The sequence below is a fragment of the Diplotaxodon limnothrissa genome, linkage group LG6 (genome assembly GCF_057381915.1).
Source record: "Diplotaxodon limnothrissa isolate DT_005_m linkage group LG6, D_limnothrissa_male_GT1.1, whole genome shotgun sequence".
Lineage (NCBI taxonomy): Eukaryota > Metazoa > Chordata > Actinopteri > Cichliformes > Cichlidae > Diplotaxodon > Diplotaxodon limnothrissa.
In genome coordinates this window covers 38,822,327-38,839,493 of record NC_140601.1, presented here as the reverse complement: position 1 = coordinate 38,839,493, position 17,167 = coordinate 38,822,327, and the positions used below count along the sequence as shown (strand labels likewise).

At 40.3% G+C, this 17,167-nt stretch overlaps 1 protein-coding gene across 1 annotated transcript in view; it reads left to right on the top strand.

Annotated features, from left to right (window-relative positions):
• Positions 1–17,167, top strand: part of ctnnd1 (catenin (cadherin-associated protein), delta 1) — a 31,571-nt gene that overhangs the window by 12,484 nt on the left and 1,920 nt on the right. Inside the window, exons 5-22 of the mRNA XM_085355167.1 lie at positions 204–493; positions 606–696; positions 978–1,168; positions 1,246–1,498; positions 2,252–2,323; positions 4,317–4,467; positions 6,103–6,304; positions 9,376–9,493; positions 9,635–9,791; positions 10,562–10,579; positions 10,899–10,964; positions 12,368–12,495; positions 14,023–14,173; positions 14,315–14,510; positions 14,645–14,829; positions 15,588–15,635; positions 15,944–16,026; positions 16,789–16,843. Coding sequence (XP_085211293.1) covers positions 204–493; positions 606–696; positions 978–1,168; positions 1,246–1,498; positions 2,252–2,323; positions 4,317–4,467; positions 6,103–6,304; positions 9,376–9,493; positions 9,635–9,791; positions 10,562–10,579; positions 10,899–10,964; positions 12,368–12,495; positions 14,023–14,173; positions 14,315–14,510; positions 14,645–14,829; positions 15,588–15,635; positions 15,944–16,026; positions 16,789–16,843 — 2,455 coding nt within the window. The remainder of the gene's footprint in view (positions 1–203; positions 494–605; positions 697–977; positions 1,169–1,245; positions 1,499–2,251; positions 2,324–4,316; positions 4,468–6,102; positions 6,305–9,375; positions 9,494–9,634; positions 9,792–10,561; positions 10,580–10,898; positions 10,965–12,367; positions 12,496–14,022; positions 14,174–14,314; positions 14,511–14,644; positions 14,830–15,587; positions 15,636–15,943; positions 16,027–16,788; positions 16,844–17,167) is intronic.

Here is a 17,167-nt window from a genome sequence, read left to right as displayed (position 1 = left end):
GTAGTCACTTCTTGCGAAGGAGTTTCCAGCTGTAACACAAGGGGAAGAGTGGCATTCTGGCCAAACTGGTTCATTCTTGTTTTTGTTCTGGTTTATTGCAAGGTTTGCTTTGGATGCTATCTCTGTAAAGCAGAAAAGTTCATACTTGTAATTAGTCAGCGTTGATATCTCATCTCTTTACTGTCTTGTCATCCCCTTTTAAGGTAAAGAAAGTAGTAAAGACTACCACCACACGCACAGTCATCCCTTCTGTGTCAGACACACTGTCAATGGATGGTGGAGGCTCCGTGACAGGTGGATACACTACACCTGCGGACCGAGTCTACAGGCAGGGCCCTGGAGTTGCTGTGCCAATGGACTACCCCACTCAAACTGTGCCCCGAAACTACCACTACGGACCTCCAGTGGGACCTTATGACGACTACCGCGCTGGACCTCCATCTGAGGTCTATACAAGCCTCAACAGGGGAGCTCACATGGATGATCGCTACAGGTAACATGTTCAATGAAATTCCTGTTGATCTAGGCTTCAAGGCATGCAGATTGTTTTTAAACTTTTCCATGATAATGTTTTGTCTCATTGTCAACCTCCTCCTCCTTTCCAGACCGGTTCATCCAGATGGGTATAGGACTCTAGATCCCAACTACAGAGCCCCCAGCAGGAACCAGTTGGACCCCTATGCTGCTCAGCCACAGGTGTGTTAAGCAATCATTGCCCAATTTATTCTGGCACTTTTCTCTTGGCAGAATTTTACTTTGCGGGAATTTTACACACGACACATTTTTCTGGCGAGACAGCGAGAACATAAGAAGGAATTCAAACTGTCTCCAACACTCCCTTCCCACCAATTAATTGTACTGTTATCATAATGTGTATGTCTGAGTTTCCAAGCTCAGACACAAGCCACTGAAAATGTATTTTAGAGTGCAGCCATAGTTTCAGTTGTTTTTGGATCACAGTCTTTGTCTCTGTGTAGGTTGGGCCTATGGGAAGTGGTATGGAGCTTTCCTCCATTCCAAGGTTTGTTCCAGAGCCATACGGTCTGGAGGATGACCAACGCAGTATGGGCTTTGATGAGCCCGACTATGGCATGGCACCTCCAATGCATTACAGCACTGTGCCCCGCAACCCCCATGCTTACCCTCGTGCTCCGCCTCGCAGGACTGGGTAAGTTGTGTGATCTTTGATTTTCCATAATATATTTTAGTGTCAGCCTTTACAGATCTCTTCCTTTTTCCTCTCAGGAGCTATGAGGGCCTCTTGGATGGTGACATGAGCGGTGCAGGAGATTACTACTGGGGTGGTGGTGCACCACTGGCTCAGGGTGAAAGAGGGAGCATGGCTTCATTGGACAGCACTCTAAGGAAAGGCTCTGGCCCCGGTGGCTGGCGTCAGCCAGAGTTGCCTGAGGTCATCGCCATGCTCAACTATAGGCTGGATCCCGTCAGGAGCAACGCAGCTGCTTATCTGCAGCATCTCACCTTTAAGAATGATAAGGTAAAGGATCCGAAAACAATGCAAGCTCTCTCTTTTTTTTTTTTTTTCTTTTTTTTTTTTTTCACCGTTATAAAGTTTGTAAGGTTTTATATGTTTATATATTATTTTTTTCACTAGATTTAATGTTTAATTTTTCTCATTATAATGTCAGCTGGATATGTACAGGGCTGATTTTTAAGTAGTGGACTTTAAGTCATGTTGAAAGCACATCTTGTAAGCACATGATATCTTTTCAGCTGGTTTTCATCTTTTATAAAAGTGTCGTTTTTATTTCTATTTCTAACTAAAATGTTTTTTCCCTCACTTAATTTTAATTCGTGGTAGTTTGCACAGTGCAGGAATGATTGAGACGTGAATTAAAACAAATAGAACAGACCAGAGCTAAATTTTGAGCATGTCACTAAGCTTTATAAATATAAGCAACGGCAAAATCAGAGATAATAACTTGTAAAATAGCACGAGCTGACAGAGCCATTTTTGATTGTTTCAAGGGCTTAAGAAGTATTTTGTTTTGTATTTTGTGTGCATGCTTTTTCCCCTCAATGTTGATGGGAAATTCCCTCACAGATTAAAATACTTGAGGTTTTTATTGTCTTTTCAATGATTTTCAGTGTTTCTCACTTGTTACTCTGTATCCTTGTTTTGGGCCCTTGCTTGTCTATTCATTCTTGATTTAATAATTGTTTTGCATGGTTTCTATTTAATAATATAACAAATGCCCATTCACACTGTATCCCTCCTTTTGATTTGCAGGTGAAGTCCGATGTGCGTCGTCTGAAAGGCATTCCAGCACTGGTTTCTATGCTCGACAACCCACACAGAGAGGTCAGTTTGTTGTTTTTCTCCAAGGCTTTCTGTTCGCTCTTTGCTGTTCTGGAAGGTTGTTATGATTGGGCTAAAAGCGAAGCTTAAGGGATGAAGTGTATTTTAAACTGTGAGGACAAGGTGAACTGTAGATTTACCTGTAATACCGAATGAATGTGAGCTATAAACAAGCTGCATGTATTGGACTTCAAATCCTGGAGGGCGACATTTGTTCTAAATCCGGTTTTGGCCGAAACATTCAGTGGTTTTTCTCCAGTTCCCTTTCATTTCGGTCTAGTTGTGGCAAAATTTTGCTGATGTTTGTAAGGGCACTACCAAGGAAACCACATCATGCATTCCAGTCCCGAGGCAAAGAAGCATCTTAATTTCACATTTCGTGCTCCGTGGCCAGTGACAGGTTTGAAGTCTGGTGTGTGTGTGCGCGATAACTTGCTGACTGAGGAAATGGGTCACACTGCAAATGCATCTTCTAAACATTTGAAAGTGGTTTTAAAGAGTCCATCCAATAAGTTTGTGTGTATGGAAAAACGAGTCCACATTAAGTATAATATAATGAAAAAATGGTCCAGGAATGCAGACTATTACAACTTTCAAAGCAACAGCGGAGAAAAAATTCTAGGACGTTTGTTAACTTAGTGGAAATAAAGTGGAAGTATTGCATTTTTCATTTTTATTTTTTTCTGTCATAAACACCAGAGTTCACCACCATTGATTATAAATCAGATACAAATGTTCTAATGTTGCAAACCATTGTGCAATTCTTCTTTTTCTGTAGGTTTTCACATTATTAGCCATACATTTATTATTATATAATACATACAAGTTTTAATACAGACAAAATGCACAAAACAAAGTAATAGTTGAGGTATAATGGCACTAATAAATACTATTATTGAAGTATTGTATATTCATGGGCCATAATTACCATGTTGTAAATATCTGATATTCTAACCAAATATGTACTGTGATAAAGGTGGTTGCTCAAATTAAAGATGCCAAGTTTGAAATTTAGGCTACTTCTCTTGGACAAGCTAGCATCCCACAAGCTAGCTTGTGGTCATCCCCAATGATGATGCTTTCTTGTTGTCAGAAAGAATTGTAGCCACATTAAAGTGAAATTAAGAGGCTGTTTGCATTTCAACCACAATAGAAACACATTTAGAAATGGAAATATAACGCAGTTACAAATAGTCTTTATGCAGATAAACTGTTAGCTTAGTTTGCTACCATCTATTACTTTAGCAGCTTTAGACATACCTTATATTTTTTACTTAAGGCTAAATACATCAGCCACACCTTCTGTTGTTGTAATACCGGTGTTCTGAGAAACTGTCCTACTTTGGCAAATCGTCCTACCCATATGATAATGTGATGGTGACTTCTGACTAACCCTAACCATAACAAATATTCACAATGGCTTTAAAAATGAAGTAAATTTGGGTTTTGTGTTGTCTGCATGCGCAGCGTATGCAGAAACAATGGGTAGTTGTTTCCTACCCGATCCTACCCTACTTTGTGAGGTAGGATGGATTCCCAGAACACCGGCAGCATGTATAGGTTTTTGGTTGTTTGTTTGTTTTTCCCTAACTCTGAAAAATATTAATATATAAGGATCCAGTAAAATTGAGCAACTGGATGAAAAAAAAAAAAAAAAAAAAGTTTCCTTATATATAATTAATTAAACTGTGCATTATGAAAAGCTACGCCAGTGGAGACCAAGAACAAAACTATGAGTCTTGAAATGAGCATAATAGCTCCCCTTTAACATTTCTTTAATGTGTAAATGTGTACAAAATGCAGCCTGCTAATTTACCACTAATTGTAGTAATTACTCGTATGAGGAGCTCTGCCAAGACCTATTTAATGCGTGTAGTACAGTTTCGAGGTCATGACTGTTTCTTGCTAGCACACTCCATGCATTTGAAATCGATGCCTTCAAGTACCACTCCATCGTGGCTGATGGCCCATTAAGCTGTGCTTGTGTATGTTACAGGTTCATTACGCAGCCTGTGGCGCACTAAAGAACATCTCATATGGCAAAGATCAAGACAATAAGATTGCCATCAAGAACTGCGATGGCGTCCCGGCTCTGATCAGGCTGCTGAGGAAGACTCATGACCAGGATCTGACAGACGTTATCACAGGTACACGGTGCATAGAGATCCTGGGCTCTGTTTTCAGTCTTGTTCAGTGTGGTTGTTTACTTTTGTTAAGGTGGCTATTATTAATTTAGTTAATGTGTGCCAATTTAGCTTTTTCATACTAGATAAAGCTGACAATTGCCACCAGTTGGACAGCTATTGGACATGACTTTGCAACCCAACAGAAGTAATTTAGCCAACTGGCAGCAATCCCACCAAGAACCATGCAGCTCCCTGCAAAAGCTCCACAATCCTACACCAAGATAAACTTTAATATAAAATGTACACAAAGGAAAGAGAAATTTTGTCAGGTCAGGATTTAAAACAGATTGTCTATTTAACGTTTGTACTAATACATAGAACTGTCATACAACCTTATTTAAACTGTGCATTTTAAATGGGCAATAGGCTACATTGTTGCTTTTCATTGTGCAATCAACATTTATTTCATAATGTTATGGCTGTAGAATTGATGACACTGCCAAGGTTTAATGTGACAATGATGTTAGCTTCGCTTTCACAGTGCAGCTCTGTCTGCCTCTGGGACCAAATCTCCACATTGCACAACCAAAATAGTAAGTCGGTAGGGCTTTTGTTTTCCATGGAAACTCCTGGTAGCTAAATATGGAAAAACTATCGGGGGGGGGGGAAGTCTTCTGTTGCAGGAGGCAGAAAAAGGGAGGGAGTGATGCAACCAAAAGTAAAGCAAATGAACCTTGGACAGCCAATGTCTTGAACCTAAGAGGGATCAAAAGCCACATCAAGTTGGCATTGTGCCAAAAAGAAATAATGTAGCTCCTGCTTACTTATTAGCCAGCCCAGCGTTTTTAAAATATTTTTTGGAAGGGCTCGGTTTATTCATTTGCTATAGGATTCCTGAGTTTGCAGAAACCTTCAGTACTTTTAAGTTTAAAACACAAGAAGACTTGATGATGATCAAAATATAGTCCACAGGGTATATCCTGCATATAAAAAATGTTGGCACTCATGGACGACATTGGCCCTCCCCCAAAGAAAATGTTACGAAGGCTGTGATAAATCTTTAACCAGTGTTTTTAATGTTTAATTTACTCAGGCTTAAACTCAACTTTTTATGATGTAAAAGAAAAACACTTACATTTCTTTTGAGTAAGCCAGCGTAGTCACCCCACAAAGGCCTGCTTGAGCCAAGAAAAACCCTGAACTGACTGTAGGATGTATGTAAACTTGTGTGGAAATAAAGTGGGTGTATTGCATATTTTCTTATTTTCTGTCACACACCGAGGTGTTACAGTACTCCAATATTGATGACAACTGTTATACTAATGTGCAAAAATCAGTCATTGGGTGATTCCAATCATTTCAGTTGAGTCAGGCAGCACAGACTCTTCCTCGTTCCTTTGGGACCAGTCACACTTGCATGTGTAGCCACCACACAAAGGCTCAGTCCATTATAGTAATAATATATTTGTGCTTTATTAGAAAACAATATTTACAAAGTTTTAAGAATTTCTCAGTGATATCAGTTGCAGGAAAGGTGCAAAATTCTCACTGAATCTTCTCGTCTGGTTTGGTTTTTTTTTTTTTTTTTTTTTTTTTTTTTTTTTTTTTGTATGTTTTAAAAAAAACAAACATTTTTTTTCTTCTTCTCCCCTGAAGGAACGCTGTGGAACTTGTCGTCTCATGATTCTGTGAAAATGGAGATTGTGGACCATGCATTGCACGCCCTCTCCGACGAGGTGATGGTTCCCCATTCAGGCTGGGAGCGAGGGAGCAACGGAGCAGATGGTGGGGAGGAAAACTGCAAGCCCAGACATCTTGAATGGGAGACTGCCCTCACCAACACAGCAGGCTGCCTGAGGTATGGAGCAAAGGAAGGATGGAAGCAACATTAGAGAAGCAAGATATGTAGCTGGGAAAAGAAAGTGGAAAGTTGCCAGGTCAACAGACTGACAGAGCAGTGGGATGTGTGAGGGAGGATGGAAGCAATGATGCGCTAACAGAGCAGAAGAGCAGGAAATGCATCATGGAGTAGGCATAGTGAAGATGGAGAATGATGGTAGAGTCATAATAAAAAAAAATACTGAAGACAAATGTCTTCAGTCAGATTAAACTCAAAACTTTTTTTCTTTAAAAAAAAAAAAATCAGAGCTCTATTTACTTGGTCTTTATAAGATGCTATGTGTAAATACATACATGTGTAGGAGAAGCATGTTTTAATTAAAACAATCTTTTCTGTAGAAGGAACAAAAACTCCAAGCAGATTCAAAAATTCAGACTTAAAAAAGTGAGTATATTGGAGTGATGCATCAAAGATATTTTTCATGTTAAAGACTCTTACTCTAATTACTAGTACATATAAACACTTCTGGGTTAAATGTCAGTTATATATCAAAGAAAAGAAAAATTGCCCAGTAACTGAGCTATCAGGAGGGGAGGGTGGGGTGACAGGAAGGGAATTTCAGAGATTACTGGGAGGGGGGCAAGCAGAGGACAGTGGGGCATTGACTTTTCTAGTATAAACAGTATGTTCAGGCCTGTCTCTGTTATCTGTGATTTCCCTCAGCCATAAGTCTAATTATAAAAGGGTTACTTGCAGGTGTGGAAACGCATCTTATCTGGAGGATTTAGAAAGTTCAGTATTTACAGAAATGGTCTGGACAGCATCTGAATTGTTTTAAGTTAACTTGGCACTATATACCCACTTCAGCAGCTCAGTTATTTATGCATTCTATGATATTTTCTCATTTTTCATATTGTATGACAGTTTGGACCCAAGCAGCACCATCTACAATTCAGCCTGTGGTATCCTTATATAACCAATCTTTAAAAATAATGGATAAAAAAAATCTGTTCGGTGGCATCGCTGTCACATTTTAAAGAAATATAATCTACTTAGTTTTAAGAGTTTTAATCATCTGTGTTTTCTTAAATTAGTTTTTAAATGTATAAATAGGGTGGCCCCAGAGTGTCTCAATAGATACATCCAGAGACAAGATAGTAATCGTATTACTAGGAGTAAGGTGAACGGCAACTGCAAGATATTATATCGCAGGTCTACATTCGGTCAGTCAGCTTTTTCTATAAAGGCTTGCCACCTGTGGAACACACTTCCAACCGATATCAAATTGATTACAGACATTAGATCCTTTACACTGAAGGTTAAAGTGTGGTTAAAGGGAAATCAAAGTTGTAGTCATTTTAACTAATGATTTTAATTTTATTTTAAATTATTGTCTATTAATTGTAATTGTATTCATGATGTAATATGGTTTTATGAAAATGTATGTTTTATTGTAAAATGTATCTATTTAGATTGTAAGCCCAACAAGAGACAATTGTTGAAAATTAGCAGCAGCTATAAACCTATGTGCGGTACATCAGTTTCATGTCTTGCACTTGAACTATGTTAAACCGCACTGTCCCTTTTAAATGAATAAATTCAAAATTTCAGCCTGACATTACGCAGGAGATGCCAGAGCTAAACAATCTCTTAAAAATTGGGCGGTTGTACTAGCATGTTTGTGACATAGTTAGTGCTGGGTCACTACGCCTTTTGACCCAGACAATTGTAGCACGTTGTAATTGGCCTTCCTGCAGCCAAACTCTGCAATTTCTCAGCTCACGTTGTTCAGACCAGTTGAAGAGTAGAGCTCACACGGAGTGGGAATGCCAAGCTCCTACAGCTTTTGTCCATTTCTAATTCCACTTAACAATATTCAGACAAACAAGAACGCTCTCTTCATTGTTGCCAAATAGACGGGGAGTGTTGTGCAGAGATTTTGTGTCAGTGAAGCTTCAGTTGCACTGCTGGGTTTAGTGGTTAATTTAAGGTCATTATGAGTGCAGTTTGTTTTGCCTTAATGGATATGTATACACGCAGCAATATGAGTGCCTTAATTATAGTATAAATTATAGCCAGTTTTGGGCATGTGGTAGCCACTATCTACATATGGGTCATTGAAACGATGAGTGTGTCATTTCTGTTTAAAGCTATTTTTTTTTTCCAATTCAAGACTTGTAGGAGATCTTTGACAGAGAACTTGTTTTCTGCAGAGTATTTAATGACTATATTTACTCAGGAAATTCCTCTTTAAGTTTTAATACTTAGTGGATTTTCCTGAAAATATTCATCTCTGTGACTGTAAACCTAACCTTTAGTTTCACTTTATGATTTCGTGTCACTTCACTGTCGAACTGTAAACGACAGATGGAAGGCAGAGTTAAACTTTTATGGCTCCAGAAGTCATGCAGGCATATCGTGAACAGTGGCACACATGTTTAATGTCTGCTTATGTGGCTTCTTTTATAGCTAAGGTTAGTGAAGAGGATTAGGGTCAAACACTATTTTATTTACATATGTAAATAGATATTGTCTTGCTTTTTTCCGTTTGTTTGAAATAAGTTTAGCAAATTTCAAGCGTTGTTTTTTGAAAACCGGGACACTCTTTTTCTTTTTCCTGCCGCTGTCCTGATTTGATTCGGTCAGCATTTTTTATTTTAAATGTGTGCCTACCGCAGCATGTAAATAAACTTCTCAAACTATGTAGTGAAGTCAGATGAGTGCCCTGTGCAGTGAAAGAGAATGTGTCCTGGTATTATGTGAAAGGGTGTGTCTGCCGACGGGAAACATAAAAGACAAAAGGCCACGACACTCAGTTTTCCAGCTCTCTTGAATCTTTTAAGTGCGGCTGAGTCAGAGAGCAGTTGAGAAAATTGGCCCAGAGATGTAACTCGATCTTGTCAAACTGTACTCTCTTTGTAAACTAGTACATTTAACAGGAGTTTCATTCAAACTTAATGGGGGTGTGCTCGGGCATTATGTGCTGGAATCCTTTTGTAGTCACTATAGCAGACTCCTTCCGCTCCCCTTTAACCTCTTCTAATCTGCGTTCTTCTTTCTCCTCTTTTTAACTTTCCTCTCGATTAAAGAAATGTGAGTTCAGAGCGAAGTGAGGCGAGGAGGAAGCTCAGGGAGTGCACGGGATTGGTCGACTCGCTCATGTACATTGTCAAGTCCCAGATTGACTGTAAAGATGTGGACAACAAGGTATGTGGATTTCTGATTGATTAAATCCTTTGACACCTTTGTTTGATCCTTGTTGCTTTTGTGTGTTCAGTAACATTTACCTGTGAATTTACAATGAGAAAGGCGGCGTTTTGATTCTTAACTTTCTCTCCATCTCTGCAGTTGACAGAGAACTGTGTGTGTCTGCTGAGGAACCTGTCCTACCAAGTGCACCGTGAAATCCCCAACCCTGAGCGCTACCTGGAGGCCACACCAAACCACCAAGGCCCCGCCTACTCCAGCAATAAGGGCAGTTGCTTCGGTTCCCGCAAGAGCAAAGGTGTGTGCCTTAGACAGACAGAGATAGCGTAGTTTTCATTCAGTATCGAGAGCATTTGGTGAGGTCACATCATCTCACTGAGCTGATACTTGCACATACACACAATCTTAGACAAACACATTACACAAACAAAGCCAGTCATCAGCACAGGAATGTTAACCCCTCCCCCCCTTAGAGAAATCTTATCCTCTCTTCAGCTGCTCTGTTTGTGTTTCACCGAGAGTATTGATTTGTTTTTGTCAGACTACAGCCCCCACTACAATTTGCTGGCTTTGTATTACAAAGTCAATTGCAACAACCATGTGTTAATGCTGGTATAAATATGTCAAATGTTTAGTTTTTTAGTTTTATTTTTTTCCCTTTATTTCTAATTTGACTCTTTATTTTTAGAAGATAGTGACTGATGATATAAGAGTGAGTGGTGAGGTGGTAGGGCACAACTAAACTCAGACTGCTGCAGATAGTTATTATGTGTTTGTAGCTACTCTACACTTGTACGTTATTAATACATTCGATGTACAATTTTATGTGAATATGAAATTGTTTGGTTTGGGCGTTTCCCTGCATTTGCTTTATCTGGCCTTCATACATGGCATGTCACATGCTGATTCTGTGTGGTGGCAGTGCTGCTTTTGGGGTGTAAACAGGTGTTTACTGAGTGACTCAATTACGGCTGCTTTCCTTTTTACTTAAATGCTCTCTCTTCCTCCTGTTCTGCTGCTCTTCTCTTTCCCCTCCCTGCCCTACATCCTCCTTCGGCCTGGCTGCAGATGAGTGGTTTTCCAAAGGTAAGCTTTCTTTACCTGGCTATGCACTTTACTTCTGCTTTGTACTTTTGTCTTGGAGTGGGTGCAGTAGGATCATGGCTTAGATAACAGAAATGTTTTACTAGCACTAACATGGCCTATTTCTTAATAGCGGAACACTTGTAGAAAGTGCACTGTAGTTTTTAAATCTTCATGTTTGCCCTGACGAGCACGTGTCTAACCAAATCAGAACACATGTACTAACAGCGCATGTGTCAGTCTGAAACAGCCATCACACTCGGTGTCAACAGCAGATTGTTTTGGCATTTTTGTTGATGTTAATGTTTAATGTTGCTTCCAGGAAGGAAAGATGAGGATACAGCTGATGATACAATAGACATTCCAAAAAGGACCTCACCTGCTCAAGGTAAGCAAAGGCTCTATGAACAACTTTTATTGAATTAAGCCTTTATAGAAATGGGGTTCAAAACACTGAACGTGTTGTGGTGACAGCGGTCTCTCATTCAGACGTAATCCACCTTTAGATGACTGTTTGCCACAGCTCCATTCACAGGCAGACATGTAGAGAGGATGTCATAGTACACCCGAGATATCTCTTATTTGTTACAAATGCCAGGTAAACTTGGTGTTTTTTTTTTTTTTTTTTTTTACACCAAATATGTTGTCAACTGATAAAGCGCTCGGACTTCTGAAAATGTAGTTTGCTCTGGCTTTGCTACTGCACGCGCAGTTTGATGTAAGCTGTACCTCGCTTTTTGATTGCAAATGGCAATAATGCATCAGCAATTGGTGATGCATTGATTATAGTATACTTTCTGTAATTAGAATTTGGAAACAGAATTTTGTGACACACGACCGTTATTGCAATACAGCTTAGAATAATCTACAGGACAAAAATCTAAATCTGGACCATGAATACTCATGAGATGATGTCCTGTTGAGCAGAGGGGTCATGTAAGGGCAACCAATGTGAGCGCTAAAAGAAAGACAGGAAGTGGATGTGGACAGTAAAGGAAATGAGTTACAGCCTTTGCTTTTTGAAAGTTTTGCAGATTTCTGCCTCTCTTGTCGTTTTCGACTTCATACGTCATCATAACGTGCTTCTGGAATGAGCTGTTGTTGTTGTGCACTTCTTCATGGGAGATTAGGAGTAGTGGATGTTGTTTGCATTCATGTGGAAACAATCTCACAGACAGACACACACGGGATCTCTGCCCTTTTCTCTGATTGGACTCGCTGTGCTTTAAGAGGCTTTCAGGACACCACAACAGAGACGTTCTCTCTATCGCAGGGTTTGATGTAAAGGAAGATTTATTATACTATGACAAATGTAGGTGTGATAGTGGTCAGGCTCCTCCTGCGCTGGTGAGTCTTCTGCTTCTCCATCAATCGTCTCTGCTGTTTTAAGAGTTAATATTTGGAGGAAGATCTTCTGTCCAAGGCTTTTGGAGCTTAATGAGCAGACAGTTGGGCACCATTTGTTTTGTCTCTACTGAAGCCCTTACAGAGTGCCTATCGGCTTGATGATAGTATAGACGTTTGCTGTGTTCTTATCTGGAGGGTGGCATAAAGAAAACTGTCTGTGTACTTGGATAAAGAATAGATATCACTCAATCTTGATACCGCATTCAGGAACACTTATCCTGTTTGATTTTCAAGAATTACTACTTAACATATCCCTGCACATATTGTTCAATAATTAATATGTCTGTATTTTATACTCCTGAAAGATTATTTCTTTATGAAGGACCTGTTACATTATCAATGTTCCCATCACACACGTGTCCACTCTCTGCCTGTTTCCTGTAGGCTATGAGCTCTTGTATCAGCCGGAGGTGGTTCGCATCTACATGTCTCTGGTGAAGGAGTCCCAAAACGCCACAGTGTTGGAAGCTTCAGCTGGAGCTATTCAGAACCTGTGCGCTGGACACTGGACTGTAAGAACTGCCATCTATACTGATCTTTTTCGATTTTACAGTACCAGAACTTTATGTGCTAAGTAAATAAACCAGATTGGGAAGTCTGAATAAATGGTGCTGTTTTAACATTAGTCATTGCAATCAAAGGTTATTTCAGGAACATTAGTGAACACTCTATGTGAGGATTTGTATTAGATTTGTCTGTTCTTAGAGGTTATCTGTAATGTAACACACAATTATTTTGACTTTGTGCACATGAGAAAAATCACAGTGGTATTTGTTTAGTCAACACTCCACCTAAAGAGCTGAAGTATTGGTTTACTGGTTGATCTACATTCCTATGCTTACATATGGCCTAGAGCTACAGGTCAAAGCAGCAGAAACAAGCTTCCTCTGAAGGTTGGGTTCAGCTTTAGAGAGAGGGTGATAAACTCAGTTATTTGAGAGGGTCTCCGAGCTGCTAGTTCTCTTACATCAAAAGCAACAACTCACTGGATGGTAACAACTCATCCAGTCCACACATGCAAAAAATCGAACTGTAGGTGTCCCTAAATTATTATGTGCAATAATTAGAAATGACAGAGGGAAAAGGTATTGAACTCCTGAAGAAAGGGAGGTGTGGAACATCATGACACGCCTGAAATCTATCAGTAATGGAGCCATAATACAGAAGTGGACAGCATTTAGAGAAGCCTGTGAAATACTTGGAAAATATAGTCTGGTCAGATGCGACTAAAATGGAACTCTTTTGGTACCATAATAAACACCATGTTTAGAGGTCAAAAGGCACCGCAACTCATCCCAAAAACACCACAACAGCAGTGAAGTTTGGAGGTGGGAACAACATGGTATGGGGCTGTTTTTCAGCAAATGGTACTGGCACGCTTCATATAATTGAAGAAAAGATCGATGGAAACTGAGATATTCTTTATGAAAATCTGCTGCCATCTACCAGGATGATGAAGATGAAACGAGGGGGGGGGGGGGGGCGTTTCAGCAACACAATATTCCCAAACACAGCCAAGGAAACTCATGGTTGGTTTCAGAGAAGGAAAAATAACGCTGCTAGAATGGCCCAGCCAATCGCCTGACCTGAATCTAACTAAAAACCTTTAGAAAGAACTAAAGCTTAGATTTCGAAAGACCGCTTGTGTGGAAGACTGGCGCAAAATCACACCTGCAACTAGTTTCTCCCCACAGGAGACATCTCGAAGCGGTCATCCCCAACCACTTTTGTAGCAAGTATTAAATGAATTTCAGTCGGTGTGTTCACGAACATCTATCTTTGACTTCTTTGCATGTGTGGAGTGGATGTGTTGTTATCAACATCTGGTGATAATTTCATATCAGTGACAGCTTTAGAAATATATTTACTTAGAAAATTGGTGATGTATCCAATACTTATTTTACCCTGTGTAAGTAGCGTTTGACAGGTAACGGTAACCCACTGAGTGAAAAGTCTGTTAAAAACCAAGCACGAGATTTAGCAGCAATGGTCGTTAAGATGGTCTTCTAAATCAATAAAAGCACTTTGTGTGTCTGTAGTATGGCAGATGCATCCGTGCCTTGGTGCGCAGGGAGAAAGGTTTATCCATGATGACGGAGCAGCTGGCTCATAACAACGACCGCGTAGTCCGAGCCATGTCCGGAGCCCTTCGCAACCTGGCCATTGATGGACGAAACAAAGAGCTACTAGGTGACACATTTAACTCTTTGTCTAACTGAGCTTCAGTAAAAAGGTTTTAACCAGAGTTTAAAAATAAATCCCCAGCTTTATTACATACCAGTGTTAGCAGTTGTAAGTATGCTGCAATCTTAATCTTCCCTGTGTTGTCAGGTAAACATGCGGTGCCTAACCTGGTAAATAACCTGCCTGGTGCTGGTCAGAGTCAGCCAGTGCGAGCAGTGTCAGAAGAGACGGTGGTGTCTATACTGAGCACGCTCCATGAGGTGCTGGGCTCCAGTGTGGAAGCAGCCAAGACTCTCAGGGCTGCTAATGGCATCGAGAGACTGGTGCTCATCAACAAGGATGGGTACGCAGTGACAGATGGATACAGATCATTTGGATAATTTTTTTCTGTCCACGTTTTAGAGCATCTTGAAATTGCTATAACGGGTTATTTTCATAAATTGCACCTTTCTCCCTCTCTGTCCCTCTCGTCTTTAGTAATCGTTCAGATCGGGAGGTGCGTGGAGCTGGCCTAGTGCTGCAGACAGTTTGGGGCTACAAGGACCTGCGGCGCACTTTGGAAAAGGATGGCTGGAAGAAGACAGATTTCATGGTCAACTTAAACCCTCCCACCAACAAACCCAACGGATATGAGGAAAGCACTCTGCCGCTTATAGACAAAGGTCAGTGGTAGGAGTCAAAATAGCCGCCACTTTGCTTAAAAGGTTTCAGTGTAATGATTGTTACCAGTCTTCTTGTTTTTATAAAATAAATTATGTAGTGGTGTCAGTTGTTATTCAAATTGGCCTTTTAAGTATCTATTCAGAGTTTCACATAATTTCCGTCTTAGATCTCTCTAAACTTGAGTCTGAATGATTCCTCTGCATGAATGCAACTCGGAAGTTGATTGTGCAGAATGATAACGGGCTGTTTGCAGATATGGAGTTACTCATCTCAGCCAACTTTCGATTCATTACATTTACAGCTTTGCCACATGGGGAATTTTCAAGAATAGTGAAAGCATATTTGATCTGCACTGCCTCCCAGTCAGTTTTCTAAGTGATTTTTGCATGTCTTTGTTTTTTACTGTGTGTGTGGGACCTGCCTGACTCCTCCCTGAGTACTGAGGTCAGGTTTAAGGTATAGAAGGGACCGGGCCTCCGGAAGTGTGTGGCAATTTTTGTTGAAATGTCAACACAGGACATTTTTAGTACTGATTTAAAAACCGTTTCATTCTTTGAATTTCAAAGTAGACTGAATGTGGACATTTGCTTTTACTTTTGTTTTAGTTGTGGTGATTTATTTAGTTGTTTATTTATTTATTTTTTACCTGTTGAGCACTTTGGTTGCATTAAAAAATGTATTTGTCTCGACTTAATTCTTTAGAATTACAGAGCAATACATGTATTTCTGACTGTTTTAATATTTCTCTGACACACAGGTGGCAAAAGTGACCGGGAAATGATTCCAATGAATGACATGGGACCAGGCAAGTGTGCAAACACAAAACACACAAACAGATACAACTGACAGAAGAGCTGTCCGACATGCCTTTGCTTTCATTGGCATCAAGTCATCACTGACTTCCAGCTGCTGCCTTTGAGTCAGCACAGCGGACCATCTGCCTCTGTCCCTAGGATCCTCCTCTGTCACACTAACCCACTGCATGTCTTCCTTCACTACATCATAAATCTCCTCTGCGGTCTTCTTCTTTTTCTCTTTCCTGCCAGCTCCATATTCTACGCCCTTTGTGTATTTATCGGAAGTACCAATTAAACACGTGCTTCTCCTCTTCAGATGCCTACTCCACACTGGACCAGACGGGGAGAAGGAACACTCTGGATAACACACTCGGACCTACTGACAAAGATTTAGATCAGGTATCGGCCAACCTCATGACACACACTGACACTCCTCACACCTTTGCCTAGAGACATAAGCCCGCATGTCTGCACCTTTACTGAGAATTTACTGCCTCACTCCTAACATGCACTTTGCTCTTTGCTACATCTCTCTCCTGACCCCAATGTAACGTAATGCTCACTTAATTTTTAAAGTTATCTAGCCAGTTCACACCTTGTTGTTGTTGTTTTTGATTATAAATGGAATATTTTGGGGTTGAGGATTGCTGATCCGAGAAGCCAAAATCACCGAGCTGTGCTATAGCTGCAGTGCTTCACCTGACTTTAGGCGCCATCTGAGTTCAGTCTGCGCTCTCACAAGCTGCTAAAGTTGTTGTTCAATGAATGTAAAGGGCAAAAACTATTAATGGTGTTAATTTCACACACTGGTTTCCCAGAAAGTTACCGTGTGAATGGACATGTTCTCACACACACCCACAGGCAGCATGTTGATGCATGTCTCGGTACAGCACAGGAGTTGATCTTTATCTTGTGCGTTATTTCTCACCCTTGTCCCTTTTTTCCAACCTTAAAACAGGACCTAACATTGCACTAACATGTCGCAACTCTTCTGTCTTTCGTCATCCTGAACTCCCTCCACTTTTCCCCCTTCTGTGTCTACTCACCTCCTCTTTGGATTTTCACACTAAACCCTCTTTATTCACCCACTCCTTTGGACTCTTATCTCTCCTCATCTTTATCTGTCCTTCTCTCCTCTTACTTTTTGTCTCTCTCTCCCAGGGAGGGATGTATGGGGAGAGGCAGGCCTCCTTGCCTCTAATGGATTCTTACGATGGTTAGGCTACACCCACTGTGTCACACTGCATGTCACCGCATGGTATGTGTGTCCCACTGGCTGCTCTCACAACTCACCGCATGGCCTAATATTAGTTTTGTAGTAAGATTTGTGAATATTTGTGTGTTTCTAATTGTGATTTGGATTTTTAATGAGCTTCCATTTTACTATTTTTAGACTGTTTTGCTCCCCCTGCTGGTGAAAAGTGTCAAATCTTTATTTTTTGTGGTTCCTTGGATCTTATATACACATATTTTTTGTTACCTCTGCTTTGCACAGTTTGTAATTTTTCGTTTTGTCCAATGTTAAGTAACGTTTTTACTC